At 40.0% G+C, this 20,976-nt stretch overlaps 4 protein-coding genes across 7 annotated transcripts; 2 read left to right on the top strand and 2 right to left on the bottom strand.

The window, feature by feature from the left end:
- Positions 1–754: 754 nt before the first annotated feature.
- Positions 755–3,139, top strand: LOC108050122 (replication protein A 70 kDa DNA-binding subunit). The gene is made up of 4 exons (XM_017131623.2): positions 755–885; positions 943–1,187; positions 1,245–2,466; positions 2,591–3,139. Exons 1-4 carry the CDS (start codon positions 850–852, stop codon positions 2,900–2,902), a joined length of 1,815 nt encoding a protein of 604 aa, XP_016987112.1. The 5' UTR covers positions 755–849; the 3' UTR covers positions 2,903–3,139.
- Positions 3,140–3,458: 319 nt separating this feature from the next.
- Positions 3,459–4,838, top strand: LOC108050086 (replication protein A 70 kDa DNA-binding subunit-like). Its single transcript, XM_017131583.2, has 3 exons — positions 3,459–3,494; positions 3,693–3,820; positions 3,990–4,838. The coding sequence occupies exons 2-3, from the start codon at positions 3,800–3,802 to the stop codon at positions 4,677–4,679; spliced, it is 711 nt and encodes a 236-aa protein (XP_016987072.1). The 5' UTR covers positions 3,459–3,494; positions 3,693–3,799; the 3' UTR covers positions 4,680–4,838.
- Positions 4,839–5,696: 858 nt separating this feature from the next.
- On the bottom strand, positions 5,697–18,320 carry LOC108050128 (basic-leucine zipper transcription factor A). Of its 4 annotated transcripts, none has more exons than XM_017131628.2 (8): positions 18,251–18,320; positions 16,199–16,389; positions 10,316–10,438; positions 9,044–9,177; positions 8,318–8,719; positions 7,719–8,129; positions 6,756–6,911; positions 5,697–6,691 (listed from the first exon to the last, which is right to left on the bottom strand). In XM_017131628.2, the coding sequence occupies exons 2-8, from the start codon at positions 16,239–16,241 to the stop codon at positions 6,275–6,277; spliced, it is 1,686 nt and encodes a 561-aa protein (XP_016987117.1). In that variant the 5' UTR covers positions 16,242–16,389; positions 18,251–18,320; the 3' UTR covers positions 5,697–6,274. The 4 variants fall into 4 exon arrangements, with proteins under 4 accessions (XP_016987117.1, XP_016987119.1, XP_016987118.1 ...); XM_017131630.2 differs by having other exon boundaries at positions 8,360–8,719; XM_017131629.2 differs by having other exon boundaries at positions 18,248–18,315.
- Positions 18,321–18,549: 229 nt separating this feature from the next.
- On the bottom strand, positions 18,550–20,711 carry LOC108050090 (prolyl 4-hydroxylase subunit alpha-1). Its single transcript, XM_017131586.2, is given in 8 exon segments — positions 18,550–18,880; positions 18,942–19,089; positions 19,091–19,108; positions 19,164–19,208; positions 19,264–19,924; positions 19,980–20,133; positions 20,200–20,357; positions 20,415–20,711. Coding segments are annotated over 8 exon segments (1,500 nt in total). The 5' UTR covers positions 20,618–20,711; the 3' UTR covers positions 18,550–18,767.
- Between the last annotated feature and the right edge of the window lie 265 nt (positions 20,712–20,976).

The raw sequence follows: 20,976 nt of genomic DNA, 5'->3' as shown, positions 1-20,976 counted from the left end.
AGTGCTGCAAAATTCAATGCATATATGTAGTGTTTGAAAAGGCTGTTCAGGTACAGTAAGCATTGGCTAATGATTGCAAATTTTTCTAACATGGACTTTAAAAATCTATTTGCTTATACACATTTTAATCAGCTTAAGAGCCTTATTTATGAACAAGTGACTTCATAAAATCCATCCACTTTATAGTTTTTATATGCTAAAATAAATATCGTTTGGTTAACAGCAAAATCATAAAAATAGTAACTTGTTTTAAACTCACTGAAACCATATAATATTAAAGAAATTAACATGGAAAGTTTTAATATGTTGTGGTATTCCAAGTTTTGTACATTTTTGAAAACATTTTATTATAATATTGAAAAATATGAGCCACTCCCAAAAAGTGCTCAAATATAATAAGTTGATCTATAAAAAATAACGATTATAATCCAAATACCTTTCTTGATCTAAGATCTAATATTTCTGAATTTATTTATATATTTATCTGTTTTCATTCTAGAGCGACAGGCATGCTGGATATGTATATTATAATTCAAATGAGTGATTTAAATTTGTAACTCTTTTAAGTCATACAAATTTTGTACCTGTGTTTTGATTCAAGTAACCGAGAATACGAACTAGTCATTGTTGCAGGTTATATGGGACATTATTTATTATTAACCAATGCTGACTGTACAGCCCTGGAATGCAGCCCTGAGTTAAACCCAAACTGAACTAGTTCCGCCCATTACTGATTCAAAAATTCCGAAGCAGCCCTTCCCGCCTCTTCTGGCATTAGTTTGCTCCCAGCCCTCGACGCACGAATAAGATTTAATTGCGAAATTGGCAAATTATTTGTTAGCAATCAAAATGGTCCTGGCAACTTTATCCGCGGGAGTTATTGCTGTAAGTATGCCAGCCTGAAGTTAAAGATTTCGTTTAGTAACATATTAAATTACGCAGCGCATTATGCATGGGGAGGTTGTCGATAAGCCGGTGCTCCAGATCCTGGCGATCAAGAAGATCAACAGCACTGCGGACGCGGAGCGCTATCGCATCCTCATCTCCGACGGCAAGTACTTTAACAGCTATGCGATGCTGGCCAGCCAGCTGAACGTAATGCAGCACAATGGAGAGCTGGACGAGTTCACCATCGTGCAGCTGGACAAGTATGTGACCTCCATGGTGGGCAAGGACGGTGCTGGCAAGTGAGTAGCTGCTTATACCACTTTTCGACATTATAATATCTCAAACCTCCTTATTAGGCGCGTCCTTATCATATCCGAATTGACTGTTCTTAATCCCGGTGCCGAGGTGAAAGCCAAAATTGGCGAACCCGTAACATACGAGAATGCCGCCAAGCAGGACTTGGCGCCCAAGGCAGCAAATCCTGCCTCTCAGCCCCTTGCCAAAAAGGAACCAGTCCGGAACAACAACAATAATAATAATGTAACAATGAATTCGTCGATTAATAGTGGAATGACCCATCCGATTTCCAGCCTGAGTCCCTACCAAAACAAGTGGGTGATTAAGGCGCGCGTGACCTCCAAGTCCAGTATTCGCACTTGGAACAATGCCCGCGGCGAAGGCAAGCTCTTTAGCATGGATCTGATGGACGAATCAGGCGAAATCCGTGCCACGGCTTTTAAGGAGCAGTGCGATAAGTTCTTCGACCTCATCCAAGTAGACAGTGTCTATTATATCTCCAAGTGCCAGTTAAAACCGGCCAACAAACAATACTCTACGCTAAACAATGCCTACGAGATGACCTTTTCCGGCGAAACTGTTGTCCAGTTGTGCGAGGATGCTGACGACGATCCCATTCCGGAAATTAAGTATAATCTTATTCCTATTTCCGAGGTGTCCGGGATGGAGAACAAGGCAGCGGTGGATACTATTGGCATTTGCAAGGAGGTTGGCGAGCTGCAGTCATTCGTGGCTCGCACTACAAACAAGGAGTTTACGAAGCGGGACATCACTCTGGTTGACATGAGTAACTCGGCCATTAGTCTGACATTGTGGGGCGATGAAGCCGTCAACTTTGACGGCCATGTGCAACCTGTGATCCTGGTCAAGGGAACGCGTATCAACGAGTTCAATGGCGGCAAGTCCCTCAGCCTCGGCGGTGGTTCCATTATGAAGATCAACCCAGACATCCCCGAAGCCCACAAGCTGCGCGGCTGGTTCGATAACGGAGGTGGTGACAATGTCGCCAACATGGTCTCGGCCCGAACGGGGGGAGGCAACTTCTCCACCGACTGGATGACTCTGAAGGATGCGCGTGCTCGCAACCTTGGCAGTGGCGATAAGCCGGATTACTTCCAGTGCAAGGCGGTGGTGCACATCGTCAAGCAGGAGAATTCTTTCTACCGCGCCTGCCCTCAGAGTGACTGCAACAAAAAGGTTGTTGACGAGGGCAACGATCAGTACCGCTGCGAGAAATGCAACGCTCTTTATCCTAACTTCAAATACCGCCTGCTTATTAACGTGAGTGTGCCCAGAAAATGGGAGAACTAAAACTAATTAATATTGTTTCTATCACATCAAATATTAATTTAAGATCCTTTATTACTATATTATTTTTCTTAACTAACATATTTTTTTTTTGTAGATGAGCATCGGCGACTGGACTTCAAACCGCTGGGTCAGTAGCTTTAACGAGGTTGGCGAGCAGCTTCTCGGACACACTTCGCAGGAAGTTGGCGAGGCCCTTGAGAACGATCCAGCCAAGGCCGAGCAGATTTTCTCAGCCCTCAACTTCACTTCGCACATCTTCAAGCTGCGCTGCAAGAACGAGGTTTTCGGCGACATGACCCGCAACAAGCTCACTGTGCAGTCTGTGGCCCCCATCAATCACAAGGAATACAACAAACACTTGCTTAAGGAGCTCCAGGAGCTTACCGGGATTGGCTCCTCAAACTAATTTCCATGCGCAGCGCACTTATACCATAAACTAAAAAGATAAGCTATCCATATATTCATTTAATTAACTAAGTTATTTCAAAATATTGTGAATTTGGTCTCGATCAGCTACATTTTCGTTCTACTTCGATTTATACAAGCTCTTTAAGGCAGATTTGTATTGGTTGAATAGCAAAAATTAGAACATGATATTACCGACCACCCTTTTATTAAAATAAATGTCTAAGTATCCAAGGAATTTAAAAACTCGTTTTTTCTTAGCTTGTCAAAGTTTTTTAAATGCATCAAGCAGAAGACCATGGGGAATTCGACTTATTATTTTTTTGTTATTAAACTGCAAATGTACCTTGCACTACCGAAACCGAAAATGTTTTTCCAGCAGCCAAAGCAACCTGCAGTTTTGGTTAAGTCACTGTATATAAATGAGTTAATAATGCTTAAAATAGATTAGCGATATTTCTATGTATTTGTTTGTGTATATACGCAATCTTTTTATGAGAGTAAAGCTTTCTAAGCTTTGTCTGTGCAAATGTTTGTAAAGCCGGATCAGTTAGATACAAACCTCGAACCGAAGCGCATTTAAAACATTTTTCGTATGTAGCATATTCATAAGACGGCAGATAACTTTCCGACTGGGCTGGCTATTTGCGCTTTTCTGCATCGCGAAAAAAAGCTTTAATTCCCGCCAACGTTGTAGTGTCCAATCATTTTTCGCGCATTGATAAGAATTATTATCGCTTTTGTGTACTTTTTGGTGTTTTAAATTACGGAATATAAACATTTCATTGCAGATATGGTTTGCTAGCCGTTGCACTAAGTACAACAAGTAACTGCACTCAACAAATTTTTTATTTTCATCAATACGAAAAATTGAGTTTTGGGCGTAACTCGCCTAAAAATGAATCAAACTACAATTACTGTAAGTAAATATTTGCAGATTAACAAAAGACTTATAAATGTGATTTATTATTAATTGGATTTTTTCGATTTGTAACATTTTGGTTGCCAAGGGCACTCTTATCAACAATCGTTTAAGTCTGAAACGGAAACGCCTTGTACTAATTATAAAACTTTTTGGGAATTCTCAGCCTATTTCCGGTTTGTCATCAACGCAGCTCGATAATCCAACCATAAGAGCTTGTGTTGGGTGGAAGTCTAATATAACACCCTGGCGTACTGGCGATAAAGTTGGAACAATCTTCCTCATGAACTTGTTAGATGAATCTGGTGAAATTACTGGCGTTGTGTTTGATGATCTATGCAATACGTTCTACGGCCAGATTCGAGAAGGCAGCGTTTGCCTTTTTACCAATTTTGATGTGACGCTGGCGAACGAAAGGTATAAATTGTTGAAAAACCCCATTCAGATTTCGTTCATTGAGGAGACCGTTGTACAACTGGAGGAGGAGCTTTGCAATACGCCCTTCCCAAAATATAACTTCCTACCACTCTCCGAGGTTTATAAAACACCTGATGGGGAGCCAGTCGATGCAATTGGCATCTGCATCGAGGTGGCTGACGTTGAAGAACGAGGTGGTCATATAATTCGAGAAATTTGGCTTTTGGACGCTGACGAAGAGGGAGTCATGTTAAACCTGTGGGAAAATGAGGCCACAAGCTTTAGTGGTGAACCTGGGGATGTGATCGTGGTCAAAGGAGCACGAGTCAAGGAGCATGACAATCAAAAAAAACTGAACGCCGATTGGTATACTATGGTGCAGATTAATCCTGAAACTCCAGACGCCATTTCAATGCTGGAATGGTACGAAAATATGTAATATTTGATATGAAATTCTTCAATATAATAATATACATAATAGACAATGTTTCTTAAATAGTTGCTTGTAAAATATATTAATATTACATTTTGAGCCCGGTACCCTGTGCCTGTTTTATAATTTTCATTTGATTAAATAAAATTTAATTGGATCACTGAACTGAAACGGTTGTCTTTATTAGCTTATAGTTTCAGCCAATAGCTTTGCCTGACCAAAAGTTTACATCCAAAGGAATAACACTTTTCAGCTGTAACTCTCCATAACTTTCTCACATATGTACATCCGATTTCAAAGTGGCATACTTCTAAATGGTTGTGATTTAATTCTTAAAAAACCTTTGTATTCATCTCGGTTTTTATTTTTGGGTCGATTTTTCGTCATTTTCGTAATGTAACCTCTTTCCAATTTTTCGGTAAATGGCTTTGCCGAAAAGTGACCAAAAACCTGCACTTCTAAGATCACGACTTTTCTTACAGACATCCGATTTTGAAGTGGCACACTTTAAAATGATTATGGTTTAATTCTCAAAAAATCTGCATTCAAATCTCGGTTTGTAATTTTTGGTCGATTTTTCGTCATTTTAATGGTGTTACCCCTTTCCAAATATTCGAAAAATGGCTTTGCAGAAAAGTGACCTAAAACCTGCACTGCTAAGCCCATAACTTTTCTTACAGACATCCAATTTTGAAGTGGCATACTTTAAAATGATTGTGGTTTAATTCCCTAAAAATCTGCATTCAGATCTCGGTTTGTAATTTTTGGTCGATTTTTCGTCATTTTAATGGTGTTACCCCTTTCCAAATTTTCGAAAAAGGGCTTTGCCAAAAAGTGACCTAAAACCTGTACTTCTAAGATCATAACTTTTCTTACAGACATCCGATTTCAAAGTGGCTTACTTCTAAATGATTGTAGTTTAATTCTTTAAAAACCTGAAGCTGATAAATTTGATATTTTCTGCTTATATTAACTTGGTCAATGGCCCAAGACTTATAATAATTAGTGTATACCAAAAACAAATATGTTGAAACAAACGATTTTTAATTGTCGAGAAATACTTGTACAATAAATAAATATAGATAAACGTAATAAAATTAACTGCCCAAACCAAATAGCACTTGGAGTTGGGGCTTAACTAGAGATTATCCACCTAAGGGGCTAGGAAGAGACTACATCTAAGGGTCGCTCCGGAGCAGAAGAGCTGCCACAGGAAGTGATAAGACTAAACAGAGAAAAAATATCATAACAATATCAGTTCCCTAGGGTCCACTATTTTCTGGTCAAAATAATCTTAATCATATCATGAGAATATCTAGTATCTATTCGATATGTTAGCTTACTGATATGAAGAAAATTATTTTGATATTTTATAAAATAATTTTGAAGCGCCCCAATAAGCGCCTAATGTATCTGAATAAAATCCGAATCGGTGACCAATTTCGGGGATATTTTTTTCTCTGCGAATTTAGTGATGAGACTATAGAAAACCGTTGACTTGAGCAATGGATTTGACTACGTACGGCTAACCGACCAGAGACGCTCGATCGTGAACTCTTAACCTAGATCTCAGATAGCGTTGGGTAGGGCCCAGATGAAGCCTAGTTGGACAGCTGCTGCTCTCCCTCCGCGGGCACCACGTGCTCATGGTCCTCCTTGGGCAGGCTGCGCTGCTCCTCCTCCGCCCGCAGCTCCGCCTTCTTGGCCTGCTCCTGTCGCCGGACCACGCCCTCCATCGACTCCCGCAGCGAGTCGATGTCCAGGGCGTTCTCGTCCTTGTCACCACCCTGCTCCTGCCGCTGGCCGCCGGCGAACTTGGAGAAGTAGGTGAGCGACTTCATCAGCTGGTAGCTCTTCGAGATGGGTATGTTCGAGTCGTAGACGCTGGTGCTGGAGCTGCAGTCCACGTAGAACCACCAGTTGCACTTCAGGATCGTCTGGTCGAAGAGGGTGTTCTCCGGACAGAGGAACGACTTCCGCACCATGCCGTCATCGGTGAGGGCGCATACATGGAAGACCTAATGGGGTAAAGAAGAAAAATATGAACATTTTACATTATAGCGTTTAAACTGGATAACTTACCATGCATCCCAGATCTGTGTCAGCATAGAGACCTGGAAAGTGCTTTTGCTTTGCACAAGAGAAACTCGTGGGTGGCAGGTCCACTTTGGATTTAAAGTTGTCGTCAAAGTTCTTGTCGTAGCCCACGGGATAGTACTCCTTGGGGGCGTTCATTACCTACGAAAATATTAAGAGGTGTTAGAAGATCATTAGAAAAAGCATATTTCATATAGCAGCTTAAAATTCTTAACTACTAAAGCTGACATTTGTGATTTTGTTATAAATGTTTAAAGAAAATTAATAGATCGATGACGTATACGCAAATACCCTAGCTACCAAACCCAACATACAACCTGTATATCCAGAAATACCCATTATTTCAATTGTCAATAACATAAGTCCAGAGCCTACTTTTGCAGTTATTCAAATCAATCCGACATAAACATTTAACCCCTCAGATATAAATCTTTCCCACGCCTTTATCGACGACAGCAGACATAAACAATATTCAGACCTTTAAACAAAGGGTCCAGCCTGAGAAACCATTCGTCAGCATAAAAGCTTTGGCCAATCCAAATTAATTAAACAAAAGATGCAGCCTAGAAACCATCCCATCAGGCCACAGTTTTGACCAATCAAAATTATCTAATCAAAGTCCACTTTCGTTGCTCGCGCGCTGTCACCGGTAGAAGCCATAGTTATAAGAATAATGCATTTTGTAAAATCATTGGGGATCTAACTTGAAAGAACTTTACCAATAAAGACTCCGCTATATAATAATAATAAAAATCGCTTTTTTTTAATATATTCCGAACCGAAAAACATAATTTATATTATAATATATTTATGCACTTTGTGATTTTGTTAGGCTTAGTTTTGTGGAGTTTAGATAAAATCAAACACAATCACAGAATTCCGAAATATTTCTTATATGATTTGGAAAATGTATAAAGATAAAAGCTAAACTCCTAGCCAAATACCCACCTTGGACACCTTGTGCTCGGCCAGGGACTTCTGGGGACGCGGCGTACTGGTTGTCGTTGTGGTCGTCGTGGTCGTGGTCCTCACTGTGGAGGTGCGCATAAACTCCTCCCGTAGTTTCGCTGCCAGTTGGGCCCGGTGCTCGGCCTTGAGCTGCTGTTCCCGCACATAGATGGCGTGCTTGATTGTGTCCACTGTAACGTTGGCAGCTGCGGCCAGTTCCTCAACGGTCACGTCCTTCAGATCGAACTTGGGCTCCTCGAACTGCAGGTAATTCGGATGACTGGCCACCGTCCGGTGCTCCTTGCCCACATTGGCGATCCGGGCGATGGACTGGGGCATCGCCTGGAACACAGGCACGGCCACCGGTTGCGACACCACCGGATTGTCCACGTGGAAGGTGCGGTTCGAGTGCTATTCGAACACGGATGTATAAATGTTATTGTAAAATAGGTTAACATTATAAAATATGTATTAAGAGTTTTATTTTAATTTGTTTAGATATAGAAATTCGATTTTAAAGGCCAATTAAAAATTATTATTCTTCTAGCCATAACATAGTCTAAATCACATCTAGAAATCTCTATGAGGAAGTTACTCACCGGCTTATCGATGGCACTTATCAGCTTGTTATTGATACTGACCCGTGGCTCCGGGGTGTCCACTGCCACCCGTCGCTCCGCAGTAGTGGGAGCCGGAACGGAGGCCTGAGTGGCGGCCAGTTGCTTCTGGGGAATGGGCCGGAAGGCGGGAACTCCCAATGGCAATGGACGAGCCTCGGTCATGAGCTGTTGCTGCTGCTGCTGCTGTTGTTGCTGCTTCTGTAGTAGCAACAATTGTTGCTTCAGTTTCAGTTGCTGTTGCAACTGCTGTTGCTGGAGTTTCTGCTGCTGTTGCTGTAGTTGCTGCTGCTGTTGCACCTGTTGCAGGTTGAAGGGCGCTGCACCGGTGGACCGTGAACTTATCCGTTTCTCGGGCAAAGGGTGTTGGACTGGTGGATTGACCTTCCGGAAAAGCATAAGATTATTCAATCAGTTCAGGTTACTTTTCTGTATACAAATTTAAAACTCCTTAATTTAGGTTACTTCTGCTTCAATTTTATAGTTTGCGATAGACATATCGCATTTTTAAAACTTGTGACATAAGATTATTTTTGCTTCCTAAAATAAAGCGACTATTCATAGATTTGAAAAGCGAAGAGTTCAAACTATTTATCACCCTTACTTCAATATCATAAAAATTGGCCCTCTTGTATATGTTTGGATATTTATTAGGACTTAGTTTGTGTGCCGGTTAAATTCTCAGGACTTAGGGGTAAGTTATCTCACCTGCTGCTGGTTGGAAGGAAGTACGCCCACCAAATCTGGCGGAGCTCCGTTCTTGTAGCTGATGGCTCGCCGGCGATCACTCTCCGTGTTGCCCAGCGACTCCGGAAAGCCCAGCTCGTCGCCCAGACTGAAACCTGCAAAAGGCAAAGGTTTTGGGTTAGGTCAGGCTCACGACGGCCCCATCAATCACTTCAATCGTGGCCGAGGGTTGGGCAATGATGTCTTAATTAATGGCTTTTGTTTTACCCTTCCCGTGGCTATTGTAAGGGTCTTATCAAAGTCTTATATCTACGCGGTTGGTATGTACACACGGCCTAGTGGAACCCATTAATAAAAGGGGTCGGTGAATACTAACCTATGTTGCTTTAAAAACATTTTTTTTATACTTATTAAAGTGTTTTAGATTTTGTCATTTTACTACAATTTAAAAACGCTAAATGGCATATGTTAAAATGAATTGAATTTTCTTTATTACCTAGATTTATTAATTAAGATGAAGGCCCCAGCAACTTATGCTTGTTAAACTGTCATTAAGATCCGATTTAATTGGTTTGAATAATATACATTTATGTAAGGAAAAAATTTATTCAGTTTTAAGTGTATTGAATGTATTTATTTTTAAAGTGGTTTTTAGCCTTGATTTGTAATTTGCATTAAATGCTATGTTTTAACACGATTTGGGAATTTGTTTTATTTAAATTTTTTAAATTATAAAAAACTTAATTTTAAATCAACTGTATATATTTTTAAAATATTCAATATCAATAAAAGCATTGGGATTATTATTAGATTTAAATTGAGTTTTATATTTAATAGTTACTCATTTGAATCGTTTCGCTCCAAATCATTTGCATGCCCTTTGGACTTCATAGAGTCCGATCTAACTTCAATATGAGCAACCCCTCTTTACACGCCCCTGGCAATTGAACTACAGGTCAATCTCCAAGTCGTTTGCTTGGTCTGCTTCTTTGTCTCCGGCGCTCTACTTTATCATCAGTATCGGGCTCAAGTCATTTGCTGCTACGACTGACATTGGCATTAATGCATAATGACTTACTTAATCGCTATTCGCGGTGCGTTTGAGTTCAGATCGAGTTCGATTACTTGACCAATTAGTTGCACTTGAAAATTGGAGGATTGGAGGCCTTGGAAACTCTACGTACTCTACATTCCCCTTGAACTATTAAAGTGCCATATGTACACTGAGAGAATGAGGATGGAGGATGATTCGGGGTGGTGCAAATGGGGTGACAGAACAGTTGAGAGATTTACCTAAACCGAAATGGGCCTTTAGGCCACCCAAATTTCGTACACGAAACAGTCCAGACTTTTTGAAGTTACAATCGAGTATGAAACCGAAATCGGACGATAAAACACACGTCCCGCAAGCCAATCCTATAAATAAAGAATAGAAAAAGCAAACACAGAATGGGATAGTTCTTTCGTATAATACAACAGTAATGTTTAAAATTAGTACAACAAGGGATAAATATTATGTTGAGTTTGTTTTGGGGTATTCCGGGGATTGAAATGGGGAAGGACGGGAAAGCTTCTGTGTTGTTTTCTCTATGCAACATTTAACCGTCACCAAAAACTAAGCTTATAAAAGATTAGTAACCAAAAGTATTATTGCAGTGTTAAAGTGGGTGGGGCTTAAAAACTTGGCATGTGTTGTTAGATAACATTTCGGCGTTGGCATAAACTAATAAAAAAATTTTATCACTGTCAAGCATGAAGTTTTATAATAAAAATCGGCGCAAAGATTTAATTTAAGCCCGCATCGAATTAAATTGCGTAGCGGATGTCTTGATTGATGTGCGGATTGCCCGTTCATATCTGACATACACATCTGATTCGGCGCGTGGAATCCGAGGCATGTGTGCTTTTATTATCTTCCATCTGCCAACTGAAGGTGTGACCGCAGAATGACCCACTTTGGAGCGGAGAAGATGGCCCAATCCGACCGCAAGACATACGAGTAATAAAACCAGGCCGCCACCATTCTCCCACCGATCTTAACTTGGCCATAATCGATTAACGATGCCGTGAACAGACCCATTACGGGCCGACAAATAGCACTTCCTTATGAGCGGGGTAAAGGCAAAACAATTGAAGCTCATAAGTGCCATAGGTTACGCATTAGCTGGGGTTAGCCAAGATTTATAGAGTGCAACCCCGTTGACCTGAACCAAGTTGGAGTCTTCAATCCGAACATTTGAGCCAAATTGCGCGTCTTGGGTTCAAATTAAATTGTTAGCATGTCAAGTGGGACATGTAATACGTGTTTCGAATGAATTCTTTCAAAATTCCCCTCCACTCGGCGTGTCGTGCATCCATATTCATAGAGCAGCATTTGAAACCGATTCTAAGGCGGCTAATGGCAGGCCATTATGTGCGAGTGGCACATGTTGCCAATTGTGGTAATCGTCTTAGATGCTACACTTAACAAAAAATTATTGAAAATTGGCCTTCTCTAGCTAATTTATTGTTACGTAATTAAGGACTGTAATTTTTAGCGTATTGCTTACATAATTTATACGAAATAAATGATTTATTCGTTTAATTTATGGAATTAGCATGGTTATCAAATTAATGCTAAAAGGTATCTTGTGTTTACCACACAATTTAAATGGTTAAACCAACGATGTGAAATGTTATCGTTCGGCTTACTTAAACTTTACTTTGTAAATATTCTTTTTGACTAGAAAACGAATTAGATTTTTAGTAGAAAACTTTGTTTAATAAAGCCGAACAATTTTTTGAAAATCATTTTTAATTGTTATTTATTTTAACAAGATTTAAAAAGGCCTAGATTCATGAATTATTTTTTTCCAGTGGAGAGCCGCTATGGGTCGGATCAGAGTCCGGTCCACCACTTTGGTTTGTGGGTTCAAGGAAAATGGAGCTGGTTTTATAACCGCCCGCCTAATGGAGTGTCAGCATGGCAAGGCAACGTGTGGCCATCTCCCATCTCCGTGGGATCAGAGTGCGCACCCGACGTGGCCACTTCCCCGTCTTTGTCGTCGTCATCGTCATCATCATCAGGCATACCACTCAATTACTCCAAAACCGCAATTGATTATCCCCACCCCCCCCAACGGTGGATAATGGAACTTTTACTTGCGAATTTGCATTACGCATTCGCCGTGTGGGCGAGCAGTTATTTTAATTACGCCTCCAAATGGCCTGTGCGGCGACAAATTGGAGAAGGGAAACCGGCAATTAGCTAGGGAAAACTAGGAAAACAAACAACCCGGCAGGTTATTGCCGGAGAGCAATATGAAATATGAAATTTGATTTGAATTGTCAGTTAGGGGGGAGGGGGAGAGATATCCAACGACATTTGCAGTTAGTCACAGGCGATCGACGAGCGCTTTCTCTCATCTCGGGTATGAAATGCGAGTTGCGGTGGGTTTACGACTTGTCGTGGCTGCCCGGCATCAAGTGGTCAAATAGAAATTCAAACTAAACAAATAATGAGGCATAAATATGCACGTGGGGCAGTGTCGGCGAAGACCAGGCATTGACCAGCTTGCCGTCAATGTTTAGTTACTTTCCTCAAAGTCTATATGCCACATCCGACATCCCGCTTCCTCTGATCACTAAAACCGCATCTAGTTAGCACCTCTGCCGCGAAAGTGGGTCATATGGTCTCAAAAACATTGATATTAATTGCTCAGTCGAATGTTAAGACAGAAACCGAAACCGAAACCGAAACTGAAACAGAAACTGGCTGGCCAAGCTCAGCGTTAATTCAATTTGATGATCTCCCGTGGCAGACGCAAATGCAAATATCGTGTATAAATTATCAAACATCTGCGCCTAGGCCGTCCATTCATTATGGCCGAACCTTAACCCAAACCTTTGAGACAACGCCTCTTTAAAGAGGTTTCCCTTTTTATATTCTGCACTCATATTTTAAGGCTTTAACATTCCATTGTTGGCAAAACGTTTTACGGTCAATCTTTTTATCTCATTGTCAATGATTTTTTCGCGAAGGCTCTTTGGACAACAGCCTTTCCCTTTTTTTTCGCTGTCTGACTGTGCGAAACTTTCCATTTCTCCTTAATTTACTTAAACAGGCACAGTAATACTTTTTGTTCTCAAAGTAAATGGCCGAAGATAAGTGCACATTTTCGATCGAGTTTTACAAGCTGCCAATGACCTTGCTATGGTGTTTTTTATTAAGTAATATGAGGAGATTGTCTTGAATTGACTATTGTATCAAAGATAGAGTCTTACACCTTGTTCTATTCCGTGGTAGGAAAATCAAAATGTAATTTCGGGGATTTTACGATCTGCCCCTGACCTTGCCCCTGTGACTCGAATAAGCAATCCGAACGAAACCATTATCGCCCGGCTTCGGGGGAGATTGTTTCGGATCGGGTCGGCTTGAATTGCCCAAATGGGCTTCAAAGTGTCAGCCCCAAAACGCGGCTTGCTAATCCCCCTTTGCCGGTTAATTATGTTAATTGAACGATGGTCTTGACAGTGAGCGATAGGCGCAACAAAAGAGCCAGGTCTGACAAAACTTTTGACAAAGCCACTTCAAGCCATCGAATTAAATTGCAATTTGAGCGTGTGTGCGTGTGGGCCAAACAATCATCTGGTCACAAAGGTGTGGAATGGAATGCAAGACATCGGATGCCCAGAGATCGGTGCAGCATCTCCGAGATGAAGGTCTTACGTGAGCGGGTTGCGTGCTCCAAAATAATGCCCCAGCACACTTGACGGGCCAAGAGAAACACTATTTATATTATGTGAAGATGGGCCCAGACAATAGAAGCGATAATCATGCCTTAATTTATTCCTAATTGCGAACAAAACGAAACAAAAAGTCTGCAGTGGGGAACTAAAAAAAGGGAAAGGACACGACCCTTGTGTGGGAATAAGCACAACCGGAAGCGTGCTCATGCACAGCAAAAAATTACTTTAAAGTCAAACTTGAAAACTTAAACAACTTTATTTCTAACTTTATTTTACAACTAACTAAATTTTTATTTGGGCTAAATGTTGTGTATATAATGTATTTTACAAACAAAAAATCATAATAAATAGGATTTAAATACTTTGAATTCATTCATTTAATTTGTTTATTTTAAGATCAAAGATTAAGGAAAATATTAAAACCGATTTCATATTTAAAGGTATTTCTTAAGCGTATGCTTCACAACATAAATCCCACGCCACTTTTGAGGTAATATTTGGCTTGCACTCAAACAATATTTCTTCTTGCAACTTATATTTATTCGAGCATGTAAGCGCGAAATGTGTAAGATTTTGACACCAGCAAGCTATTTGGTGGAAACTAAAATAGCGAAGTACAAAGTAGAAGGCCTTAACAAGTTAATAAAAACTATGTGCTTTAGAATTTATGGGATATTTTTTCCACAAGTGCACAGATGCCTGTTTGCCTTTCACTTTGCAAAATACCAGCTCGAAGAGCCTTTTACTGATTGACCAATGGTATGACAATGCAATTTCTTTTTTGTATTATTTCCCATCACTTTTAACCCCTTTTGCAGATGCAGCAATGCATTTCGCCAGGGCCCTAAGGTTTAGCCAAGAAAAACATCCGTTGACGTCAGCTAATTGTCGTTGAAAGTGTGTACATTTTGCCAAAAACCATTTATATTATTTTATGTTTACATAGCGCACGGGGCGTATACTGACTAACATATTGGCTTTTTGCTGTCACTTTTGGCCAGGAAGGGTCTTCACACAACGCTGCCAAGTGTTTCAGGCAAGAATTATTGCATAAAGCTCTCAGACATCGCTCCGAATGTGGGTTATATAAAAACACAGAAAGAGCAACAGCATCAGAAACAACTGAAGATGCCTCCAAAGCGCTGCGTCATTGACCACAAAACAGATATTGAGAAAAAAAGAAAACACAGAAAAGAAACATCGCTGGCCAGCGCATCTCAATAAGTTCGGGTACAAATCGGCGTTATATTGATGAATCATGGCCCACGATTGCCGGACGCTGTTTGGTGAATTTTATGAAGCCATCAATGGGAATATCAAAAGATTTGGGCTGGGCAATGTCGGTACATATTTGGGCGATGTGTGTAAGCATTAGTTCCTGCTGCCCATGGATCGTTTCTTTTTGGCCAAGCAAAGGTCAGCAAACATACCATTAACTTTATGCAAATGGGCAGCGCAAATTGTCGGAATTAACACCCGGCAAGATACATGTTTGTGGACCACTATTGCTCTGATCTTGACCGATATTCTGGCTTAGGACCGGCCGAAACCATATCGTGTCGAAATCGGAACATCGTTACACTCAATCAAACAAAACTGGCGGAATTGTAGTGCGAAGGTTATGCGGGCCCAATTTATGTCTACAAATTTGCAAATTGATTAATTGGCGAATGGCTGGTAAATGGGTAACAGTCTGCCCTAAATGGAGGCACCTTCAACACATACCCACACATCTGTATCTGTTCTTAATGAGCTGCACATTACTTCAGGTCAAGAATGCTCCATGGGCACCATAACTAACACAAAACCAATCCGGTTTCTTCAGCAAGGTTTTGCATTAAGCGAACAGATTAGAGCGAAGACAATGAACCAAAACTGAATCCATATAAAAAGCGATGCCAATAAACTGCAGCCGCGGATCGGTGGCTAAATATGCATAAACAAATTCAAAGATAAGATTGTTAAAGTTGCTTTTTGGCCGTTTGTGTCGTACTTTTTACATGGATTTGATTTGATTGGCATTTAAATTGGTGTCCAAGACATCATGCCAGATTGTCTAGGTCTGAGTATAATATTCAAGCAAAATGCCCCTTAATTTGGCGCGCTTTACGATTGGACGACTGCATTTGGCCAACGTTTAAGAGAATCATCGGCAACCTGTTTCGGATCTGCAGTCTAGTATTACAGCACATCCAGGTGTCATAAGACTCTCCATAAAAGATAACGGCAGTGTGGAGTCTAAAGACTTAAGACACAAATTCGAATCCAAAAAAGTTCGTCGCCTAAGTCATTTGTATTTCAGCCTGCTGCCAACCCGAATTAAATAATTGTTATCCGACACCCGTGAAAAGCAATTAAAGCCCGACCACAACAACAACAATAACAACAACAGAAACGGCAATTCCGAAAAATTGAAAAACGGGAAAAATGAAAACTGCATTTACTCACTTGCCGCCTGCATGATCAGAAAGCCAATCACAAAAAAGTTCATTTTTGCCACTTTTTTCTCGTTCGAATTTTGCTTGAAAATTTCTTTCTTCGGAAATTACGATGATTAGTTATTTTCGTCGGATGCGTGTAATTTATCTTTACGATTTTCTTTGCACACTTATTCACTCGCTTTGGGGGGGAAAATAAAACTGAGGAAAACACAATAAACTTTTATTATCGTTGTGCTCGCGACTCGTGCCGCAGATCGGAAGCGGATAGTTGATTTAATTAAATTTAATGAACTTATTATTTTTATCAATTAATTCGGTATTGCGCTGGGAGGAAAGCAAAGCAATGCGCGTAAATTGAAAGAAAATACAAAAAAATGTATAAAAACCAAAATAAAACCGGTAGACACAAGAAACGCAAATGAGCGGGGTAAACACTCTCACTCTCTCTTTCGGCGGTAAAAGTGAAGATGGGCGGACGGAGGCGGCGACGCGACTGAGATGCGCCGATAATCGCGTACCGCTACGAGTGCGTAGGCGCCAGCAGAGGCGGTGGCAGAAGCGGCGGCAGAGGCAGCGGCAGTGGCACTATATTATATTTTCTTATCTACCAAGAAACACCAACCTGAGTAAAATAAAAAAAATGTAGGTACTGTTTCTAGCCTAACTCATATAAAATATATTTTGAGCCCCAACATTGTAAACATCTTTAACTTTTTAAACTGATTTCCAATTGGCAGAATTAATCAATCTATATAAATTGCTCAGTGCACCAAAATTGTATTAAATTGCTTTACAACGATTATAAGCTATTATATTTAACTGGATGAAACTAAATCATTGTATATTATTTATAAGAGAGGTTATTTGAACCATTTTTCTTTAATAAACTTTAATCACATACATTAGAAACAATAACAATTTCCGCTTTAATATTTTATTAAATTGTATTTGAAAAATAATTTCTATTAAAACTGTAGACAACGTAATTTGAACGGATACTTCTAACTTTGCAAAGAGTTTCATACTAAATTCGTGTATTTTTTATTCAGGTGAAGTTGATTTGCTTTAAATTGTGAAATAATGATTAACATAAAAGTAAGCTATAAAGGTTTGCAATTTAAACCGCATTTATGTAATTAGTTTTAACTGCTTTTCAAAGTTTGGAATTCGAAGTACAGCTACTTCCGCTTGAGTATCTTATTAAAACCTAATTTCGCAAAATTTACGTATACGTAATACAAAGCCTAACTTAACTTTTGTTTTGGTTTTAAGTGCAAACTATTTAACGAAGCTGGGTTTAGTTAATACTTATTGATTATTTTTGGTATTTCACATAATGTTTTTAATGAAAAAATGGATAATGTCATTCGCCATTTAAAAAAATTAATTAAAAACTTAATTAAAAGCAAGACGTATACGTAATAAAATGTCTTGTCTCGTTATAAATTTTGGAATGAATCTCTGGTGTTTAATTTAGCGACACATCCAGCGATATTCCCGTCTGGCGGCACTTGGCTCCTTCGCTGCTCTCTTGAGCATAACAACAACTTTCCAATTGCCAGCGCTTTGGTTTGTTGGTCAGCGCTCCATAATTTCCTCGGCTGACTGTCTTTTTAGTCTATTGTCACTGCCAACTTAAGGCGGCTGCGCACATGCCAACTACACTGCCACGCCTCCAAAAACCATAACACACTACAAAAACAACAACACGGCGACGGCACGTTCAACGGCAACAACAACTAAAACAACAACAGTTCTGCCTCGTTTTGAAACTGGCAGCATAGGTAAAAGTTGTTTTCGATACGCTTTAATTTCGTTAGCTCTTTTGGCCGCGTTAATTTTTTCGCCCGAAATTAGCGCAAAACCGATTTACACACACACAACCAAAAACATTTAGCACTGCCCTAATCAATGTTAACCCGAATTATGCACTCGATTTAATTTTGTAAGTCTGCTTTAAGCACTCCCAAAATGTAGCGGTTTGTCTGAGGTGATATTGCCTTGGCTCTACAAAATATTTGGACTGTGTTGCCAAAGCGAAACGTTAGCGACTTACAACCTGCGGATACCGCGATCACCTGGCCAGGTGCGAAACTTAACTTGTTGCTCTGGCGCGCGGCCAACGACTGAAAGCCGAATCAGAAACTGAAACATAAGCGGAATCCGAAACCGAATCCGAATCGAAGTTGCTATCGCGGTAAGCCGAAGAAACTGTAAATAAACGTGGGGCTCCTCTCTTTCGCTCTCTCCACTTGTTTGGCAGCACTGGCCGAGCGGATAACTGTAAAACATATAGCCGATATCATCCGGAAAAACGAAAATTATGATTTTAAAAAATATATGTTTAGATTTGTTTTTAGTTTCTTAGCAGACTTTATGTTAAACAATAACGGTAAGTAAACTTGGCTGTTTCCAAAAATGTACATACATATACAAAATAATATACATATGTTTGATGGAACATATGGTTTAATAATATGAACATAGGTATGAAATTTTGTATGAAATACAAAATGAACAGGTTCTACTGGAACCTAATATTTGCACAAAAATTGTATTATCCCCTGTTTTTCAGATTAGACTACATATTTTTCTAATCTCAGATCATTGCTTTCCGGCAAAAGATTTGAATTGTTCATACATGGAGTACGGAACGCTTGCGGCAGTTCGTTTATCCATTTTGTCAGCACTAAAAGAAACAAGTTCAAAGGATCATATAAAAATATAAAATGCGTTATGCTAAAGCTTACCGTATTTAGAACCAGAAATCACTGGGCAGGCTGAGTGCAGGGTCTTTTCATTCATAGCACCAGAGTTATGAAGATTGTACCAGAAGACCGCTGATCCCTTCTTGGGAGTAACAGTAATATTAATCATCGGAAAAATGGTAGCGCCCCCCCGAATCAACATCTCCCAGCTGGAAAGGATTCAGACTAAGAAAAGGATATCTGTGATGAATAGTACTGACTTACATAAAACAAAACAGTGGCTATGCGATCTCCTTCATCCAATCGGGTCTGCAAAGATTGTATAATAAAAGCAGATGTTTTTATGATCTCCCAAAAACCCTACCGTATTCTGCAAGTTACGATAGTCATGGTGCAGCACATAATGACCACCTATTCCGTAGTTAATCAGCGTGAAAGCTTCGCTTCCATCCATGTTTAAGCCGGTCATATCGGTCACCCGTTTATCAAGCAATTCGGATGCCGTATGATCTATATAGGAGTCCTTGGAGCTTCTAACCTCCGACTTCTGACCCGCGCTGATAAGGGATAAAGATAACTGACTTGAGTTAAAAATCAAATCAATTTCGCTGTCGTAGATCACATCGTGGTAAACCACCATGTAGGGGTCGGTGCTCAGCTCCTCCATTTTCAGTGGAGCGATCTTCGTGAAGGCCGTCGTGGAACTGTTGTAGCGGCAAAGAAGTCGACTGGGTTTTTTGACAACAGCACTGCAATTCAGTTTAGTGGCTATCGCATTTTCAAAGAGCATATCTACATTGCTGTGCTCCAACTCTTCAGGTTTTTTTCCGAAGTGATAAGAGGCGGCAGTAAACTCCTGGTCCATCATCAGGAGTGTTCCCCAAGCCTTGTGAGCTGAGTACCTTTTCAGAGTGTTTTCGAAACGGGCCAGGGAGGTATTAAACCAAGCCTCTGCACGCTCTTTATTTCTATTTCCTATGCAGAACTCTCCAAGGGCTAAGCAATCCTGAGCTGTCAGTGCTGTCCTGAAAATCATTTATGATAAAATTGAAAAAAAAAAGTACACCAACCAAAATTTACTCTGGCTTTGAGTATCCTGCCAAATTGCCAGCTGCCAATTCTTCCGGCGTTAGGTCATAAAAGGTCATGAGGTCGTCGATGCCGCGACAGGCGCATTCCAAGTCCAATGCGGTGGGTATCAGCTTTCGCATTTTGTGGGCCTTCTCAATGGGCTCTAAAAAATAGTATTTTTAAACAAATTATTTAACGCTTATCTGTGTTAGATAAGAATTTCTAATACCTAATTCCCACTTATTAGTATTTAAGGCATAGTTATGCCATTTCCTCCAGTCCGTATGTAGGCGATGTAACAGACGAAAGCTGTTCACTGGATTTCCCAAGTACATTTCATAATCGTTATCCATTTGCTCGTGTTCAGAACTCATAGTTATTAGGGATCTTTTAAAAATTCCGAGATTTGTCATTTTTCAGGGCGAAACTATTGTTTTTTCTTACTGCTCCACCAAATCGAGTTTTTTCTTTAGAACTTCCACGTAACCTTTTATGTTCTCGACAAGATCATCCTCAACCTCGAGAAGCTTCATCAGTCCCACTGTTGAGGCGGCATAGGATTTCTTTGGAACAGATTTGGCAAATCCTTGGCAGTAGATTGTGAATATACTTAAAAAACCAATAAATTTTAAATATTTTGAGTACATTTTACTTTTAAAACGGAATGGCAAATGAATTATAACCTTCGTGATAACACCATTGAGTTACCAAATTAGCTAGTTGTTATTCTTTAATTTTATTAGTCAAGCCAAAGACCTGAAAATCTATTCTCCTCTGTGCACAATAAGAAATGAAAGTCTCCTTTCCATCCAGAAACAATTGTTTGATTTAAAATCGGTTTTGTTTTTATATCATTTTTTGGGGTGGAAAAATTGACAGAAGATGGGATGGGGAGTATATAGAATAAGTCGTAGCTCTCGCCGAAGGTCCACAAAGCCGATTATAAATATATATGTATATGTATAAAATGCATGGTTGAATTTTTTTGTCTGTACCACAATTAGCT

Source organism: Drosophila rhopaloa, unplaced genomic scaffold (genome assembly GCF_018152115.1).
Source record: "Drosophila rhopaloa isolate 14029-0021.01 unplaced genomic scaffold, ASM1815211v1 contig_167, whole genome shotgun sequence".
NCBI classification, from domain to species: Eukaryota; Metazoa; Arthropoda; class Insecta; order Diptera; family Drosophilidae; genus Drosophila; species Drosophila rhopaloa.
Note: the sequence above shows the minus strand (reverse complement) of the source record. Positions and strands in the feature narration are given on the sequence as shown.